Source organism: Nerophis lumbriciformis, linkage group LG11, assembly GCF_033978685.3.
Source record: "Nerophis lumbriciformis linkage group LG11, RoL_Nlum_v2.1, whole genome shotgun sequence".
Taxonomy (NCBI): domain Eukaryota; kingdom Metazoa; phylum Chordata; class Actinopteri; order Syngnathiformes; family Syngnathidae; genus Nerophis; species Nerophis lumbriciformis.
Window position 1 is genome coordinate 29,873,508 of NC_084558.2, and position 20,605 is coordinate 29,894,112.

The following is a 20,605-nucleotide window of genomic DNA, read 5'->3' on the forward strand; positions in this document are numbered from 1 at the left end:
GATTGATGACAGAGCAATGTAGCAGACTGCACCGAAAGTTTACAAACAATGCACCCTCGAATATTAAATCTAAAGTGTGGTAAACGTTTGTGTAATTCTTTTAAAAGAATGCTCTGTTGTGAAAAGAATGGCCATGTGTAATGTTTGGAAAGCAGAGATAAAGTAGCGGCAGCATGACTAATCTGAACCAGGTTAGTCATGTCAGACTAACCTGACATGCCGTCACTGTTGTGACTGAGCTAAGGATGCTAATGCTAGCATAGCTACTAACTGGCAAGACAAAAGGACATTGTTTTGAAAGACTTCCAGCTCCAACTTGGCCACAACTCTGCGAGGTAATCACATCATCTATTACACTGTTCATTGTGCTAAAAACTTAGTTCAGAGCTGCCAAACCTGAGAGTCATGCAATTTAACCCTTTCTCACGCCATACTTGACATTTCTCAGGCCTATATTTCCCCCTTTAACTACTCTATTTTTTCATAATAATAAACTTGTTTCCTCATGGCCTGCTGCAGTTTAAGTAATTCTGATTGACTTACTTTCCACACAAACCTCAGCATATTGTTGTCAACTTGGAGATTTTCTCACAAAATCTAGTAGCTTTCCAACTCTTACTGACTTTCCTTCTCAAATGTGACTAGCGACAAGTCTAGCATTTTTTTGGGTGGGGATGTTTGGAGACATGAAAGCGCTCAACACTCTGTCCTCAATGTACAAGCGATGCTGCTGTTAGCCTTTCCTCACAGGCGTTCCCCTGTCTACTTAATATCTGCTCTTAGACAGCTTGTACTAAAAACACATTTTGTTGTAATTTTAAGTGCAATCACAATGAAGTCTATTCTGTTCTCGTCAGAGCAGAGAGGAGACCAACTCACACTCGGTGCAAATCTGCCGCTGTTTCTGCCTTGGTTGAGATGTAAATGTTTCTTCACTGTCACGCTTCAAATAAAAACAAACCTTTCGTTCATGTCAATGAGACAAATTTGGTTTGTTCTTGAGAAAATCACAACCCTTCAGTTTTTTGATAACATTTTATACTCTAACATTTAGCAATGTATAACAAATAAGAAAAACAAACTAAGAATCAACAAAAGAAAATTAATTTACAGTTCTAATTATAATTTGCATTTTTGAACTTGCATTTTTTCTTTAAGTTTATGAATTTCAATGGCTTTAAGTTGATAGTTCTACTATTTGCTAATAATACAGGAACCACCTGTTTTGTGTGTCTATTTAAAAAAAAAAAAAAAAAAAAAATCAGACACGGCATTGTTCTGACATGGTATATTTAATTTTTTTTTTCACCATGCATTGCTTACATCTGCATCGAATCGTAATGTTTTAAAATGTTGTTAGTGAATTGTATCGTAACCCATGTATCAAGATTCATACCGGATTGCCATTTAAGGTAGAGATGCACACTCCTAATGTATTTAGTCTATTAATAACGCACTATTGATTAGTTATACACCAAAAATTTTACCACCAAAAAAAGATTTTGATCATTAAACTTGCACTGCCAAAACAGGATGTTGTGATGATGTAAGCAAAGTGCATGCGATTGTCTGGAGCGGAGGCATAATGACTGCGATGAGGCTGTATTTGAATATATCCGAGATGTACCCACGAACAGTAATCTACAAAATGTGCAAATGTTAAGAGGAGAGTGGCGGCTTTTAAGGAGAGAAAGTGCAGGTGTGATGTCAGTGATGTTTTTTTGGCACATTGGAGGCTCGAGCGACAGATGTAAAGCTTCTCCAAACATGAGTAGTCTCCAATAACACCAGACTCAGATGCTAGATTTTTTTGCTTTTTTTGTTTAATTTATTTTTTTTAAAGAAAATGTCACTAAAAGGATTGGAGAAGTCTCTAGAAACCATTTACAACAAAAGTGTAGCCTGAGGTACATTGTACATTAAGCAACAACAATTGAAAAATAGAGCAAGATATATTATAAGGCAAAATATGGCAATACAAATGACTAATAAAACTGAATTGTTTTTAAATGTATGCATAACCTTTTTTTTTTTTTTTTTTTGTCAGCCTTTTTAAAGAAAATCTATGCATCAGCACCGATTATGATATACAGTATTTTCCAGACTATAGAGCGCACCGGATATTAGGGCTGCACGGTGCGACAAATTTACTCACAAATGCGACTCAAAATAGACCGTGCGACTTGGGAATAAAACTGTTCATCGCATTTTGTTCCTAAAAGAAATCCATCCAAATTTGATCAAACTAGAGCAAAATGATCGCCAACCTGTATAGCAAGTTTGAGATAAATTTATAACCATAAATAAGCAGAAGTACTGATCACTCTGTGCTCGCTGAGAGCCTAGCTGTGTGAGTGTCCCTTTATCCTCTGCCATGTCCCACTCCTCCCTAGTTCACACACTTAGGCTGACTCAGCCTTCCCAACACATAAGAAAGAAGATCTTAGTTGGAGGAACCGGTCAGAAAAAGAAAACATTTTCACCACTGTAAAACTTGACACAAACTGCACTGCGCGCTAGTAACTATGTAGGTCGAAGCAATATTGAACAACAAATCAATGATTGAAGTGAGAGACTTGCCATCCAAACAATACCCTGTTTGTTGACAAGAGCATACAGAAGTGCATTCAATATATTTTGTTGTTTTATATTTTTGTTAGCTGAAGAATTGAGCATAGCTTAATGTTTTTTTATAGAAATTTGGAGATATTATTTGACTTTTCTTATTATTTTCAAGGTGATTTCTTTTTTCTTATCAAAACACCTCTAAAGTTGGGATCTTATTATACAACCTACTTTTCTTACTTGTTGGTGCCTATTTTATGTATTTGGATCATAGTCAGTCCCGAAAATTTTAAATCAAGGCATGGTAGAGCTATTTAGTTACGTCAACGCATATTTCCATGTATGGGTTAGTTTATGGGCCAAACAAACTATATCGATATGAGTTTTGGTCCATATCGCTTAGGCCTACACTCGTGTTAGTGACAGTGCTAGCTAGTACAATTTAGGGATGTTTTCTGTGTTACAGTAGGCCTTATGATGGTATTGTGTTCAAATGTATGATTAACCATGTGTACCTTGTTTGAGTGTTAATAATGACAATGTGATATTCAAGACATTTCATATCCTACTAAATGTTTTCTGTGCTACAAAAAATGTTCTGTGCTACAAATTGTTTTCATTTAGTAGCACTGGTGCTACAAGTGAAAAAGCGAAGAATACTGCCCATAAGCCACACCCACTACATTTTATAAGAAACTATATGCCGCAGATGTATACGGTGTGAAATTAGTTATTTACACAAACATTTTGTAAATGTTTATTTAGATATCTTAATTGTTTCCAAACATGGCAGTAAAACAGCTGATCAAAAAAAAACAGGAGTCATCATCATGGACCCACTAGCTGCGAAAGTTCGCTCTCCAATCAGCTAAACAGACTCAATATCTCCACGGTGAGGTTTTGGTGACTTCACTGAGGAAATTGTCAAACCATAGCATTCTTTTTGCATTGTTTCTTTAATTTAATACTAACACAGACATTCGTAAACGTGTTAGCATATTAGCTTATGGCGTTAACTTCATTACATTACCATAGCACATACAAATACGCATGAAAACACTCCTACACACACACATACACACACACAGGAAGGTTTAGTAAGTATTAATAGTTTGTTGTATTGTATAACTTACAAATGTTGCTTGGAGTGATGAATGAAGAATCCATTTGAATAGAAATGCTATGGACGACTAGAAGCACTTAACAGAAGGAAATACTGTAGATGTTCACCAGCAGCACCTGCAGTGAGCGAACTCGTCCAAAAGATGGCGCCATAGCGCAAACACTAACACCTTTTCAGTGTCTCTGCTTGTATTAATGAAACCTAATTGCTGAACTCAAAATGTTATGGCCGTCAGCGAAGAAAAAATTATAAATTATCCGGAACGTTTTTTAGGCCGCAGGATTCAAATTATAGGAAAAAGTAGTGGCTTAAGTCCGGAATTGAATAACCTATAGTGTTAAGTCTGTTTTCTAACGCCTTGTTTTTCTAAAATATAATTTCCAATTAGAGCAAATTAGGGTTTCTTCATCTTTTAGATTAATTTGAACATGAGTATGAGTGCAACATTTCAAACCTTAGAAATTGATGTTTCCCTAAACTCAACTGCACCTTTATCCTTAAAATAATCATCTGAGGTTTCCGCCGATTTGATTGGTAAAAAATAGGTTTACATCATCGGACTTTCATCCTATAGCCAGACATTATTTACTGCTGCAGCATTTAGAGTAAAGTAACGAGTAAGTTCATATTTCCTCTTCACAGTCAAGCCACTTTCATGAATGTATTGCTGAATAATTCTGCATCATCGTTTATCTCAGGATGGTTTCAAATAGGGCTGGGCGATATATCGATATATCGCGGGTTTGTCTCTGTGCGATATAGAAAATGACTATATCGTGATATCGAGTATACGTTCTCACGCAGTTGCTTTTAGCTGCAGGCATTACACCACAGGCTCTCCTTGCTCTTTCCGGTCTCTCCTTCTCACAGACAGCAAGCGCACCTTCTTACACACCTCACATACTGTCCTGTCATACGTATATACGCCCTCCCCGAGCAGAGAGGTAGCAGCATGGCTAACGTTAGCTGTGATGCTAGCGGAGTGGTGCGAGCGGTAATACAAGAGAAAGAAGGTGCGAATCTGGTTACAAATGAAGGAATAATTAAGTCCATCGTCTGGCGGTGGTTTGGCTTCAAGTGGGAATATGTCGAACAGACAACCGTAATTTGTCAAGTGTGGGGCAAAAGCGTTGCTATAAAAAGTAGCATTACTGCTGTAGCAAACAGTTCAGGGTGTCCCAAGTTACCGTAGTGTGTTAGGTAAGGAGGAGTATTGTGCCTCCAGAGTTGTTGCTGTAGGGCTGTGATGTAGGGTGGTTGTGGAAGGAGGTGTGTGATGTTGACATTAAACAAGCAGTGGCTACCGAACCTGCTCTAATGTCTCCCGTTTATTATTTTATTAGATAAGTACACTGTATAGGCGAACCCAGGACACTCGGCTACACTGCTAATATGTAGCATCATTTGAAAAGTCACCCGCTAGACAATGAAGAGTGCTTACTCCGCACGTCAACATCTCCGTTCGGTGCCACACGTCCACACCATCAAAATGCAGAGGCAAACATTTCCAGATCAACACCGTATGAAAAAAATTGTGATTTTTTTTTTTTAGTTGTGATTTCCTTCTCTGCATGAAAGTTTAAAAGTAGCATATATTAATGCAGTATGAAGAAGAATGTTTGAATGTAGACACAGAATCATCATACTGCTATGATTATATGCATCAAGTGTTCATTCAAGGCTAAGGCAAAATATCGAGATATATATCGTGTATCGCGATATGGCCTTAAAATATTGCGATATTAAAAAAAGTCCATATTTCCCAGCCCTAGTTTCAGATGGTCTTGATGAAAAAATGTGACACATGTTGCTACGTCAGACTGCGACCCTTTTTTTATGTTGTCTCACGAGTAGCGCATTGGCGCGACTGACACTGCGTGTGAAGGAGAAACAATTGGAGGAACACATAATGGACGTGCGCCCACATCAGACACAGCATGCAGCCATGTTCAATGCAACTTCCCACTTGTGGCAGGGCACGTTAATCGTGCGTCAAATAAAATAGTGCCAGTAAAAGAATTTAGTTTGTTCTCGCATTATCTTTGACAGCCCTAATTATAAGTTATGTCACCATATAATATGATAAATAATGTTGTGTAATTTTAAATCCTGTTCTGTTTTGTCAGAGCTTCACTCCTTGTGGCAGAACGAGGAGCGCGCTGCCACGGTGACCAAGAAAACGAATGAGATCTGGCACCGTCGCCATGACTACTGGCTGCTGGCCGGCATCATTCAGTATCCTTTTCTCACGTGTGCTTGGAACGCCTTGTGGAGAGTTGTTGTTGTTGTTGTCCACCTTGACCGGCGCCCTCAAGACACGGTTACGCTCGCTGGCAGGACATCCAGAACGACGTCAAGTTCGCCATCCTCAACGAGCCTTTTAAAGGAGAGATGAACCGAGGAAACTTCTTGGAAATCAAGAACAAGTTCCTGGCCAGGAGGTTTAAGGTGCGACGCAGGCTTAGCTGCTCAGTAGGTTGTGTGTAATGTAATATAACGTGTGTGTGTGCGTGTAGCTCTTAGAGCAGGCACTGGTGATCGAGGAGCAGCTGCGTCGCGCCGCCTACCTCAACATGTCTGAGGACCCCTCCCACCCCTCCATGGCGCTCAACACCCGCTTCAGCGAGGTGGAGTGTTTGGCGGAGTCCCACCAACACCTCAGCAAGGAGTCCATGTCAGGGAACAAACCGGCCAACGCCGTCCTGCACAAAGGTCAGTGGCGTGATGATGTCATTGTGACAGAGAACCATGAATAAAACTCTTCTGTCTTTGCCTTGATGCTCAGTGCTGAAGCAGCTGGAGGAGCTGCTGAGCGACATGAAGGCGGACGTCACCCGCCTCCCGGCAACCATCGCCCGGATACCGCCGGTCGCCGTGCGTCTGCAGATGTCTGAGAGGAACATCCTGAGCCGCCTGGCGAGCCGAGGGCCCGAGACCCAGACCCAAACGCAGGCACAGACGCAACAGGTACGGACAAAGTCCCCCGCCATCGGTCTCCTCTGATTGGTGTTTAATTTGACCTTTGACCCTTCTTCCTCCTTTTACCTCATCCAGATGTCACAGCAGTAGACTGAAGCTTGGCTCTTTACCTCAAAGAAAACCTGCCCCCGCCTCACCTTGACATTCCTCATTGGTGCACATGATGGACATTGCGCCCAAGCTTGAAGCCACGCTCAACTCTCACCTAGCCCCGCCCCCCCATACAGACTTTTGTGGAAGATGGAATTTCTTCCTGACTCCGTGTTTAAGGTTGGGGACAGAAAGCTATTTTATTATTTTTCCCTTTTTTTTTTTTTTTTTTCAACTTCTGTATTAATATTATTGATATAATGTTATTATGATGGTTTTTTGGGACCTAAATAAAAAATTAAAATAAAAGCCGTTTATTTTGGTCAGTGAGGTACATTAACAAGAACAATAGAGGCTATTTAATGGCTTTTCAATACAATTTATTTGTCAATACAATCACAATATTCACCTTAATCAAAGTGAATTAACAAGCAGTAACTTAATGGTCCACAAGGGGGCAGCTTTCTTACAGAAGACAAAATAATTTCATTGGACAAGGAAATACTTTCAGTGCAAATATGCTGGTGGTTTAAAGAGTTGCCATGTAATACTTAAACACGAAGGTCACAGTTTGACATGTATGATGTTTGCAGGCAGAGCCAAATGTTACCCATCAGCCATTGCAGGGCGTGTGAGGAAGAGCAGGAAGGTGCTGAGTGGGACTCAGTAGAAGAAGTACACTGAGGATGCAAAACAGAGATCAACATTTACTTTTGTTGAACATGTGACCTAAAATGTCATTATTTGAATGTTGGAAGTCAGGAAACCCGGGATGGCCAATCACAGCAAGGGAGAAACTTGACGCGTTTTGGAGGTTTGACACATGGTTTGCGTCTTAATTGGCAGGTTTTACTGCTTAAATTACACACTGGAAAATGCCAAGTAAAAGTATTTAAGTGTGCAAATTGGTTTAACATCTAGAGTAGTGGTTCTAAAACTTTATTACCAAGTAACACCTAAGAAAACTCCTCAATAATGACCGATGTTAAAATAAAGTAGCGTAATAGGCCTAAGTTTTCATTCAAAACAAAGCAGAAGTTGTATTTATTTAATATTTTTGGCCACTGTAACATAACAGACAGTTTGAACAATAGCACTGTGTTTGCATATAGGAAACTAAAACACTACTGTACTTTAATCAAGTGATTCTTTGGTGTACCACTCGAGGGAGCCACGTACCACTAGTGGGAGAGTCGTGTTTAAAGAGGCCAACTAAACAACAGGCGCCATGACTGCTACCAAGGATGTGTGCGGCTGTGCCTGGATGCATTGTTGTGTTGTTAGTTTTCCTGACAACCAAAATAACACATCCATACACAGTTTTAAATATACTCTAGCTCATAAACTTGGAATAAAATAAGTTTTAATTTCATCAAAGTATAATTTTGCGGCCATATTTGACGCACTCTGCTACATCCCTGCAGTGTTTCCTGACCAGCAGGCACTCTATAACACGCACCTGACGGCGCAATAATCTTTAAAAAAAAAAATACACAGAACGACCAAAAAATTACTTTTAACTCATTTTGACAAAATGTTTATTCGCTTTGGACCAACAATCGCGGAGAAATTGTGACTTTTATGTGAAGTTTGTAATCACTGTATGTGTCACTCATTATGTATTATTCTAACCAATCTTTTTGTAACATGCTAGGTCAGGGGTCGGCAACCCGCGGCTCTAGAGCCGCATGCGGCTCCTTAGCGCCACCCTAGTGGCTCTCTGGAGCTTCTTCAAAAATGTATGAAAAATGGAAAAAGATGAGGGGGAAAAAATATATTTTTTGTTTTAATATGGTTCCTGTGAGAGGACAAACATGACACAAACCTCCCTAATTGTTACTGTTATTGTTTATATTAAACATGCTTCACTGATTCGAGTATTTGGCGAGCGCCGTTTTGTCGTACTAATTTTAGCGGTCCTTGAACTCACCATAGTTTGTTTACATGTATAACTTTCTAGGACGTGTTTTATGCCACTTCTTTTTCTGTCTCATTTTGTGCACCAAACTTTTAAGGTTGTGCATGAAAGGTGAGTTTTGTTGATGTTATTGACTTGTGTGGAGTGCTAATCAGACATATTTGGTCACTGCATGACTGCAAGCTAATCGATGCTAACATGCTATTTAGGCTAGCTATATGTACATATTGCATCATTATGCCTCATTTGTAGCTATATTTGAGGTCATTTAGTTTCCTTTAAGTCATCTTAATTCAATTTATATCTCATAACACTATCTGTATGTAATATGGCTTTTATTTTTTTGCGGCTCCAGACAGATTCGTTTTTGTATTTTTGGTTCAATATGGCTCTTTCAACATTTTGGGTTGCCGACCCCTGTGCTAGGTGAATACGTGTACTTTTGTACTTATTTCCTAGTGATTTTTGGTCCAGAACATATTTAGTTTTATTCATTGGCATATTTCTTGCCATTTTATGTGGTATATTTTTAATGAGATTTTTAGTTAATTTGATCTATTATTGCACCCAAAATTTGGTTTCTTTTACTCTTGTAATGTCCGTCTATTTGTATTTGTTTGACTTTCCCTTCTGTTACCAAATAGCATTATTTTAGTTTTACTTCTTCTTTTTGTGTCTTTGAAGCATATGCATATGACAGTTTCCCATTTCTTTACACAGTCTTTTGCATTGTCGTTGAACTCTGCAAGATCTTTTAAGCTGCACTGGTTGGGTAGCAGAGGACAGGCAAGGCAGTGCTACATCGTGTGGTCCTCTTCTCCGCATTCGCAGGTGGTTGGGCCGGTTTTGTAGCCCCATCTGGCCATAGCAGCCTTTGATTGCCCTGTTCCTGTTCTCAGGTGGTTTAGTGTCTTCCACTGGACCTATGGTGTTTCTGACCCGGGGGGCAGGTCTTCAGAAGGGGGGATTCCCATGTCAATAGGAGGGGGGGTCTTTCTCTAGTCTTTGTGTCCATAGCTGGAGTCTGGTTTCTTCCCGAGATGTTGTTAGGGGCTGGACATTGCTGAGGAAGCTTCTCCTTGACTTCAGACATTGGGCTGAGGGTTCACGTCCATTGAGGAGGTGGCGTTCATCACTGGTAGCTTATGTGAACTCTACTCGGCTGGCAACTTCCCGTCTCACGTCTGCAGGGGCAATGCCAGCGAGGAGATGTAGGTTCAGGTTGGTAGGCTTCAAGCAACCAGTGATCAAGCGGCAGGTGTTAGTTTTACTAAAATTCAAATTCAGAGTCTGTTTTTGTCAAACCATCTTTTTTAATTTATTAATTTCTTCTGTTATTTGTATTAGCTTCTGTCAGTGGCGGGCCGTGCGTTTCCCACCTAGGCCTTCAGTGATGTCCGACTTCAATGATTACCTCTCAAAATACCATCATTTATGTCCCCACATGACAATTGCTGGAGAAATACTATACAAGAACACATTTACGCCCTACTGGGGATTGAACCACATCAGCAGTGTACAAAACGATTTATTTTCTGGCGCATTTAATAATCAATTAAAATGCATCAATAATTCAAACATATCTTACTGTCAAAATTAAAATTGCAAAAAACATTAAAAGTGAAAAAATAAAATATTTGAACTCACAATTTGTAGCAGCTATTCGACGCCGTGTAAGCCAGTGGTACACCTCGTCGTCGGCTTATTCGAGTGGAAGAGACGGGCATTTCCCCATTTCATCGCCAGAACAGCTGAGCTAGCTTCCGGGGTTGGTCGACATGGTCTCACAAGATGTAGTTTCTCTTTAAATATCCTTGAAAATGGCCTTACAAATATATATCTGCCACCTAATCAATGTTTTGTTCTCCTTCTCTGCTATACCGGTCTGGCTACGGCGCAACACTTCCTGCTTGCTGCTGAATTGAAACTTGTGAATGGATACTCACTTTGGAATTTCAAGTGAGTATCCAATCACAGTCTCGTTAACATCAGGCTACTTAGATAGGCTACTGTCAACAACTCGTGATCTGATTGGCTAACGCAGGGGTCCCCAAACTTTTTGACTCGGGTGCCGCATTGGGTTAAAAAATTTGGCCGAGGGACGGACTGTATATATACATGTATGTATGTGTATGTATGTGTGTGTGTGTGTGTGTGTGTGTGTGTATATATATATATATATATATATATATATATATGTGTATACATATGTACATATATGTATATATATTACATATGTATATGTATATATATATATATGTATATATATATATATATATTAGGGCTGCAACTAACGATTAATTTGATAATCGATTAATCTGTCGATTATTACTTCGATTAATCGATTAATAATCGGATAAAAGAGACAAACTACATTTCTATCCTTTCCAGTATTTAATTGGGGGGAAAACAGCATACTGGCACCATACTTATTTTGATTATTGTTTCTCAGCTGTTTGTACATGTTGCAGTTTATTTAAAAAAAAAAAAAAAAAAAAAAAAAGCCTCTGCGCATAGCATAGATCCAACGAATCGATGACTAAATTAATCGCCAACTATTTTTTTAATCGATTTAATCGATTAGTTGTTGCAGCCCTAATATACATATATGTATATGTATTTCTTGCGCACTAATTGACTGAACGAGCGCACACTTGACACTGCGGCGCAAGTGCGATGTCACGTTATCAATGGGAAACTGCATTTTTAGACAATATGATTTGCTGAGTAGTTAGGAGACCCCGAGAGTAACAAGCGGTAGAAAAGGGATTAGAAAGGACCGATTAAAAAAAATTAAAAACAATTTTTTTAACTTGGGACTTCCCGCGGGCCGGATTGTGGACGCTGGTGGGCTGTAGTTTGGGGACCCCTGGGCTATCGCAACTGTCTATCAACTGTACGTCCCCGTTCACTTACAGTGCACGGACCCCCGCGTTGTTGATTCTGAAGGCCCCGGGCAGATTTGGTACAGCATGGCAACATAAACTAGCTGCATTCTGATTGGATAAAAATTCTAAACTAAAAACAGCACTGGAAGAAGCATAATATGACATGAAGAGAATATGAATACTTTTAGATATTTAGGAAAAGTAAATTAAAAAATAATTTTATCTTTAATTATGATCATGATTTCGGGTTATGTTAGGCCAGCAGAGAAGGCCTTGCTCACGAAGCGCTGCAAACACCCAGCATTAGCTCAAAGGTAGTAGTCATGGCGCCCTGTGGTCACATGTGTGCCTTTTGACCAACCAGTGAAGAGATAGCCTGAAACCGAGTTGGCCTTACTCTCTTTCTACACCACTCTGACTAGTGGTACACGTACCGTACTTTGAGAACCACTGCTAAAGAGATGACCTGACATAAGAACCAACCACAGCAGAAAGTTAAAATTTGACAAAAAATGACCAAAGAGGCACTCACAGAAGATGACACCAAAGAATATGACGCCGACAATGGCCATGATGATCATCATCTGGAAGGGGAGAAAACATCAGTGCAATGCAAATATGCTCAATATGACAGTGGCTAACATAACATGTGGGGGAGGGGCAGTGTGAAGCGACTGAGTGTATAAAAGTGAAGTTTTATGTCCTGTCTCTTTAAAGATGGACATTGCGGCCGCAGGAGAGCTTTGGCGTTGATGTTGAGTGACATCACATCACAGCTGGCTGCTTAATCCTCACAATAATCCAGATTGGCATTTCTGACTTCCTGTTAGCCGTCAACCCCCAATCCCCTGTCCTGATTGGACGACCAGAGGCCGGCCTATGTGGGCGGAGCCTTCGGACATGGTGGACGGATGATAAAGAGACCCTTCCTCCACTTGTGTACTACACACACACACACACACACTCACACTCACACTCACACACACATCCTGGTTATCATTTGGAATGGGGACCAAGTTTTTGCTCATCACTTGTGGGGACCACCCTTTCTACAGGATGTGGAGGCATAAACAAAATGGTGTAAAATGGCCACTGCCCAGTTAGCTCATACACGTCTTTAAATCTCTGGATTGATGAAGTAATGTGCGGATCATTCTTACTGGGGACCCTGGGAAAAAAGAGTTGATATGGTTCATGGGGACCAAATTGAAATAATTTTGCATAATTCACACATATGTACGTGACTACTGAAGACCATTAAAAAAAAAAAAAAAAAAAAAGTTCAAATGAAATATGACATGATGGTCAGAATACAGCACTACAGCTGTCCTCTTATAGGAAGTTTCACCACTTAAAGCAAATCCTGCATCTTCTGTGACATTAATGAAAACTGCTATTTAGCAGTAATGAAGTTGTCTGCAACTCCAACTACCATATTTAGAAAGATGGAACATTCTGAATGTGAATCATACTTTAAGGTAATAAATGTTTTATAATCATCCATCCATCCATTTTCTACCGCTTATTCCCTTTGGGGTCGCGGGGGGCGCTGGAGCCTATCTCAGCTACAATCGGGCGGAAGGCGGGGTACACCCTGGACAAGTCGCCACCTCATCGCAGGGCCAACACAGATAGACAGACAACATTCACACTCACATCCACACACTAGGGCCAATTTAGTGTTGCCAATCAACTTATCCCCAGGTGCATGTCTTTGGAGGTGGGAGGAAGCCGGAGTACCCGGAGAGAACCCACGCAGTCACGGGGAGGACATGCAAACTCCACACAGAAAGATCCCGAGCCCGGGATTGAACCCAAGACTACTCAGGACCTTCGTATTGTGAGGCAGATGCACTAACCCCTCTTCCACCGTGCTGTATGAAAATGTAATCCTAAGGAACACTAAACCAGATTTTGTTTTTGGAAAAATATATTAGTTTTAACTAAGGATGGATACCATACAGAATCACAGTACTGTTAATGGGTTAGGGTCAAGTCTCGCTTGATTAACTTGATTAATAAAATCACTTAGGCATCTTCAGAATGGATCTGGCTATCATTTAAAAAGGTTTCCCTTTAGGGCAGGGGTCCCCAACCTTCTTGTAACTGCGGAGCGGTCAACGCTTGAAAATTTGTCCCACGGACCGGGTGTGTGGCGGGTGGGGGGTTATTTACATTTTTTTATTTTTTTTTGTCATTAAAAAATACAATCATGCGGGTTACGGACTGTATCCCTGCAGACTGTATTGATATATATTGATATATAATGTAGGAACCAGAAATATTAATAACAGAAAGAAAAAAACCTTTTGTGCGAATGAGTGTAATTGGGGGAGGGAGTTTTTTTGGGTTGGTGCACTAATTGTAAGTGTATCTTGTGTTTTTTTTATGTTTATTTAATAAAAAAATATTATTATTATTATTATTATTCTATTTTATATATTTTTTAATTTCTTGTGCGGCTTAGTACCAATCGATCCACGGACCGGTACCGGGCCGTGGCCCGGTGGTTGGGGACCACTACTTTAGGGGACCTGTTTTTTTGTCCCCATACCGTCAGAGGTCCCCTAAAGGTGACTGTGTAAACAGAGCGATGTCCCTATTAAGTAAGCATTGCCAGAACACACACACACGCACACACACACACACACACACACACACACACACACACACACACACACACACACACACACACACACACACACACACACACACACACGTACCTTGCAGTTTTTCCACCAGTATTTGTTCTTGAGTTTGGCGGCGCTGCTCTCAAACTGCGAGGCGCCGGCCTGCAGGGCGTCGGCGCGGTCGTCCAACTCCGACAGCTTCTGGTCCCTCTCCAGGACCTTGTCCACGTTCACCCGCATGATGTCCACCACCTACAGTCCACCACAAAGACCCCCTTTTTTTTGGTTTGAAGGTTAGGCCCTAGTTGCCCGTTACCGCCCTCTACCGGTACAACGCGGCATTGCAAGCCAGGGTAGTTGAGTTTCGCGGGAAAGTGTCTCACCTCGTCCACCTGCGCCTGCGTCTGCTGCAGTCGCCTGTTGCTGGTCAGGTTGGGGGCCGCAGCTGGAGGCCCCCCCTCGGAGTCCGGGGCTCCTGGGGTGCCTGCTGCGTCCGGAGTAGACCTGCAGAAGGGGGGTGGGGGGTGCATATCTCGTCTCGCAAGTTCGTCAAAAGAAGCTTCGCAAGTTACCTGGCCGCGTATGACGTCATACTTGTGATAGACAGTGCACGCACTAACACGCAACAACAACACGATGCGCGTGTTGAAGAAGTTTTACGCGCGATTCACCTGCGCGTGCGAGTTAAGTGTCCCAAAAACGTAAAGTAGTTTTTTGTTTTTTTCTTGCTTTGAAGTGCAATATTTAATGGGTTAAAAACAAAGCGTGGAACAAGTCAGTGATGATATACTCACATCTCAGCGGCAGGACGATGGAGATAATCCAGCCGGGACAGACAGGGGGATTTAAAGAGCCTGAATCTAACACTTCTGCACATGCGCAGACACGCACACTGCTCTGTCCGAGAATCGGTCATATTTCTGTTAACTGCTCCTTTATGTAAGAGGAACGTAAGATAATATCAACAACATTTTTGTTATTACTTAATGCTCCTTTGAATGTTTTACTATTGTTATTAATAACTGCCCCTGTAAATAACATAAAGGTAAACAAACCGGTAGAAAATGATCGGTTTTTATCAATACCCACTTGTTTTTTCATAAGCTAAAAGTAAACACACATTCATCACTAGCTGTATTAACTGCTCCTTTAAATAAGATGCAAGTCAACAAACAGCCATTTAACAATATATGTATCACCTGTTGTAAACAAATGTATCAATATATTTATTGACTAATGGTTCTTTAAATAAGATTCAATTCAGAGAATTGGTAGAAATGTATCAATAAATAGGTCAGTGAATGAGCTCTTTTTTCAGTATGTTTCTGACTAAGGGCTCCTTTAGATAAGGTAAAAATCAGAAAAACAGCTTTTTTTCCCCCAATATATGTACTAATGACTGCTCCTTTAAATAGTTAAAGTAAAAAAAACAGGTAGACAGTAAATATATATATATATATATATATATATATATATATATAGTACAGGCCACCTTCTCATTCAATGCATTTTCTTTATTTTCATGACTATTTACATTGTAGATTGTCACTGAAGGCATCAAAACTATGAATGAACACATGTGGAGTTATGTACTTAACAGAAAAAAGGTGAAATAACTGAAAACATTTTTTGTATTGTAGTTTCTTCAAAATAGCCACCCTTTGCTCTGATTACTGCTTTGCACGCTCTTGGCATTCTCTTAATGAGCTTCAAGAGGTAGTCACCTGAAATGGTTTTCACTTCACAGGTGTGCTTGAAGCTCATCGAGAGAATGCCAAGAGTGTGCAAAGCAGTAATCAGAGCAAATGGAGGCTATTTTGATGAAACTACAATATAAAACATGTTTTCAGTTATTTCACCTTTTTTTTTTTGTTAAGTACATAACTCCACATGTGTTATTCATAGTTTTGATGCCTTCAGTGACAATCTACAATGTACATAGTCATGAAAATAAAGAAAACGCATTCAATGAGAAGTGTGTCCAAACTTTTGGCCTGTACTATATATATAATCTTACATCTTTTGAATTAGATTTTTGTCAGAAATTTAAACAGTTATCAATGTATTCATTAATATCTAGTCCTTTAAATAAGACAAAAGTAAACAGACATTTGTCAATGTATTTATTAATAAATGCTACTTAAGATACGATGAAAGTAAACATGCATGCGTGTTCGAAATAAACTCAAACTCTACAACAAACAAGTGGACATTAATCAATATATTTATCAATAACTGCTGATTTAAATAAGACAATAGTCAGCATACTAATATTGTGTACTTAATAAAGTGGCAATAGTTTGACAGCAAGCGGTTGCTAGGATACAGCTATCGGTGACATCATGAGGTGGCGGAATCACGTCGTCACTCCTTGGTGAACATGTGTAGAACCAGGTCACACACGCGGTTGCTGTAGCCGAACTCGTTGTCGTACCTGCCCGCAGGAAGTGGCGGTTAGGGGCGTGGCCACAGCGGAAATGAAATGAAGGCAGGTAGCAGGTGTGAGGGCTCACCAGGACACCAGCTTGACAAAGTTGTCGTTGAGGGCGATGCTGGCGCCGGCGTCAAAGATGGAGGAGTGTGGGTCGCTGTTGAAGTCTGTGGACACCACCTAGAAACACGCAACATGAACTTTGACCTCCTTTGCTCCTCTGCCCCCCTCTGCCCCCCTACTGGATCATTGCACCTGGTCCTCTGTGTATCCCAGAATTCCCTTCATGGGACCGTCTGCGGCGGCCTTGACCACCTTCTTGATGTCTTCATACTTGGCCTGGCAGACACCAAGACTCAGTGTCACGCCACTCCCTCGCCGTCGGCCATACTTACCGGCTTCTCCAGGCGCACGGTCAGGTCGACGACGGACACGTTGGGGGTGGGGACACGGAAAGCCATGCCAGTCAACTTCCTGTGAGGGAGGAAGTGAGGAGGTCATTTGGCCACGCCCCTCATTGTGGACAGGAAGTAGAAGGTTTACCCATTCAGCTCGGGGACCACCTTCCCCACGGCTTTGGCGGCGCCGGTGGAAGCGGGGATGATGTTCTGGGAGGCGCCGCGGCCGTCTCGCCACAGCTTTCCGGAGGGACCGTCCACTGTCTTCTGCGTGGCGGTGATGGCGTGCACGGTGCTCTGCGGGGAGGGGGAGGAGCCACGCGTGTTATTGTTAGCCGCCGACGGCACACGTGCAAAGACGGAAGCATCGTTACCATGAGACCCTCAACGATGACAAAGTTGTCGTTGATGACCTTGGCGAGCGGCGCCAGGCAGTTGGTGGTACATGAAGCGTTGCTATGGAAACACTTAATGAGCATCCTCGAGCCAGCGCCGTCCTGGAGGTCACATGACTCACCTGACCACCTGCATGGAGTTGTCGTACTTCTCGTGATTGACGCCCATGACGAACATAGGAGCGTCGGCGCTGGGGGCGGAGATCACCACCCTTTTGGCCCCGCCCTTCAAGTGAGCCTGTGGGGGAGCAGGTCAGAGGTCAAAGGTGGAGGTGGTAAGGGGGGGTGGAGGAACACTGACCGAGGCCTTCTCGATGGTGGTGAAGACGCCGGTGGACTCTACCACATAGTCCACACCAGCGCCGCTCCACTTGATGTTTGCGGGGTCCCTGCTGCGCAGAGGTGAGTGGGGTCACAAGGAGGGCGGGGGTCACAAGGCGCCATGGCAACAAAGGAAGGAGGACATACTCGTGGAAGACCATGATGTGCATGCTGCCGATCACTAGCTGGCCACCCTCCGCCTTCACCTCGCCGTGCTTCCAGACGCCGTGCGTGGAGTCATACTTGAACATGTACACCTGTGGGGGGGTGGAGGGGTATGCGCACGCCATCAGTGCCATGTCACCCACTAGCGGGCCGCCACTTGACGCCACTCACCATGTAGTCCAGGTCGATGAAGGGGTCATTGATGGCCACCACCTCCACTTTGCCTCCTGTGGCGGCTGCCCGCGTCACCAGGCGCCCTATACGCCCAAATCTGACCACAAGATAGAAGACTAATCACTTCTTCAGGGTTTTGATCTTCACTACTATTACTATTACTGTTACTATTACTATTACTGTTACTGTTACTGTTACTGTTACTATTACTGTTACTATTACTATTACTGTTACTGTTACTATTACTATTACTGTTACTATTACTGTTACTATTACTATTACTGTTACTAGTACTGTTACTATTACTATTACTGTTACTGTTACTATTACTGTTACTGTTACTATTACTGTTACTATTGCTATTACTGTTACTAGTACTGTTACTATTACTATTACTGTTACTATTACTGTTACTATTACTGTTACTATTACTATTAGTGTTACTGTTACTAGTACTATTACTGTTACCATTACTATTACTGTTACTGTTACTATTACTGTTACTATTATTATTACTGTTACTATTACTATTACTGTTACTATTATTATTATTATTACTGTTACTATTACTATTACTGTTACTATTATCATTACTATTACTGTTACTATTACTATTACAGTTACTATTATTATTACTGTTACTGTTACTATTACTATTAATATTACTATTAATGTTACTGTTACTATTATTATTACTGTTACTGTTACTATTACTATTAATATTACTATTACTGTTATTGTTACTATTACTGTTACTATTACTGTTAAATTACTGTTACTGTTACTATTACTGTTACCGTTACTGTTGCTATTACTAATACTGTTAGTGTTAGTGTTACTATTATTGTTACTGTTACTATTACTGTTATTATTAATGTTACTGTTACTATTACTGTTACTATTACTGTTACTGTTACCATTACTATTACTATTACTGGTAGTGTTACTATTACTATTACTGTTACTATTACTAGTACTGTTACTATTACTATTATTGTTACTATTACTGGTATTGTTACTATTACTGTTACTATTCATGTTACTGTTACTATTGCTGTTACTATTACTATTGCTGTTACTATTACTATTACTATTACTGTTACTGTTACTATTACTGTTACTATTACTATTGCTATTACTGTTACTGTTGCTATTACTGTTACTATTACTGTTACTGTTACTGTTACTATTACTATTACTGTTACTATTACTATTACTATTACTGTGACTATTCATTGTGGGCTTTTTGAAGCTGCACGTTCCTTCTCCCACCAGCAGATAAAGCCCTATAGTTCCTACTGTTTGCACCAAATATGGCCGCCGTGCCAGGCCAGGTTGAACATTGCTCATTGTGTTCAGTTAGTGATGAGGTGGGGTCAAAGAGGGCGGAGCTTGTTCGGACCCAGCGGTGACCCGGTGGTGAAGTGTAAAAATAGAGCAAAAGGAATGTGACAGCTGAGCGGCCTATCAGACAACATAGAAGCAATGTAACATTGTAGGCATCTTGACATTGAGGCCCATAGTGATGAATTCCGGAACTTTTTTTTTGACTCTAGGAAATAGACACCTCCTGTTGCACGGGCTACAAGGCTGGTTAACTATCTGAGACGCAGCTAAATGAAGACTTTGTAATCAAACTCACCCGTTGATGCCAATCTTCACCATGATGACGTTAGATCTAGAAGGCACACACACATACATGAAGACATCTCTCAAAGCGGCTAATTAGTCCACTAAAAGACCAATGTCTTAAGTCACCTGGTCTTCTGATGATCCTCTGATGGTCCTAGCTGCCAGTGTGGGGGGCTGAGCTTTATTAATGGTAGCCCTTGGGGCACGCCCCCTCCTCCTATTGGACAGGAGTCACGTGACTTTGAAATGCAAAAAGTGGGTGCTGTAGTATCTATGTACTGAAGGACCATAGAATCACAAGTGTCCTGGAGTGAGGTCCAAGGTCAAAAAAATAAAAGACAAGCCCACCTCTTTTGTTGTGTTGTGCGTGTATCGCCGTGCTCTATCAGGATGAGGTTGCCATGACAACCCTGTGTCAAGGTCAGAAGTCATCAAACGTTGTGGTGGCCATCATTCAGTCTGTTGCTGAGTCTCAAACTGAATACTTGCATCCTGGAATCACCAGATCACGCTTGTTGTTTGATTTTGTCGAAAACAGACATGACACAAAACTATATTCATTTTAGATGGCAACTTTCTGGCTTTAAGAAACACTAAAATAAATCAATAGTATAAATAGTGGTAGTCAGTAACAGTTTCCTTTTTAGATCAGGCTGGGTGAAACAATGATGGTATCAGTCACTTCTGAGGAAGCAATTATGTAATCATGAAAAACTAACAAACATAAACACTACAACACACTGCTTGTACTTTGTTGCACCACCTTTGGCTTTTACAACAGCTTGCAGTCTCTGAGGCATGGACTTGACGAGTCACAAACGTTACTCTTCATCAACTTTCTCTGATTGCTGTTGTCAGATCAGCTTTGCAGTCTTGTCATGGACTTGTCATGTTTC

The 20,605-nt window shown here is 41.1% G+C and overlaps 3 protein-coding genes across 9 annotated transcripts in view; 1 reads left to right on the plus strand and 2 right to left on the minus strand.

The window, feature by feature from the left end:
- The window catches only part of chd4a (chromodomain helicase DNA binding protein 4a), a 32,957-nt gene extending 25,916 nt beyond the window's left edge, over positions 1-7,041 (plus strand). For 3 of the 6 annotated variants that reach the window (XM_061966882.2, XM_061966886.2, XM_061966883.2), the window contains 5 exons: positions 5,815-5,923; positions 6,004-6,136; positions 6,205-6,400; positions 6,474-6,655; positions 6,743-7,041. In XM_061966882.2, the coding sequence (XP_061822866.1) occupies positions 5,815-5,923; positions 6,004-6,136; positions 6,205-6,400; positions 6,474-6,655; positions 6,743-6,757 (635 nt within the window). In that variant the 3' untranslated portion in view covers positions 6,758-7,041. The remainder of the gene's footprint in view (positions 1-5,814; positions 5,924-6,003; positions 6,137-6,204; positions 6,401-6,473; positions 6,656-6,742) is intronic. The other 3 variants (XM_061966884.2, XM_061966885.2, XM_061966887.2) reach the window with 2 other exon arrangements.
- An 18-nt stretch (positions 7,042-7,059) lies between these two features.
- vamp1a (vesicle associated membrane protein 1a) lies at positions 7,060-15,047 on the minus strand. The gene is made up of 5 exons (XM_061967866.2): positions 14,988-15,047; positions 14,577-14,697; positions 14,287-14,445; positions 12,096-12,147; positions 7,060-7,437 (listed from the first exon to the last, which is right to left on the minus strand). Coding segments are annotated over exons 1-5 (351 nt in total). The 5' UTR covers positions 14,990-15,047; the 3' UTR covers positions 7,060-7,420.
- A 1,270-nt stretch (positions 15,048-16,317) lies between these two features.
- On the minus strand, positions 16,318-19,874 carry LOC133610532 (glyceraldehyde-3-phosphate dehydrogenase-like). 2 transcript variants are annotated; one of them, XM_072914114.1, is made up of 12 exons: positions 19,836-19,874; positions 19,720-19,755; positions 18,075-18,174; positions 17,886-17,995; positions 17,719-17,806; positions 17,540-17,655; positions 17,397-17,478; positions 17,168-17,319; positions 17,020-17,098; positions 16,880-16,963; positions 16,707-16,804; positions 16,318-16,627 (listed from the first exon to the last, which is right to left on the minus strand). In XM_072914114.1, exons 2-12 carry the CDS (start codon positions 19,740-19,742, stop codon positions 16,558-16,560), a joined length of 1,002 nt encoding a protein of 333 aa, XP_072770215.1. In that variant the 5' UTR covers positions 19,743-19,755; positions 19,836-19,874; the 3' UTR covers positions 16,318-16,557. The 2 variants fall into 2 exon arrangements, with proteins under 2 accessions (XP_072770215.1, XP_061822864.1); XM_061966880.1 differs by having other exon boundaries at positions 17,719-17,809.
- Between the last annotated feature and the right edge of the window lie 731 nt (positions 19,875-20,605).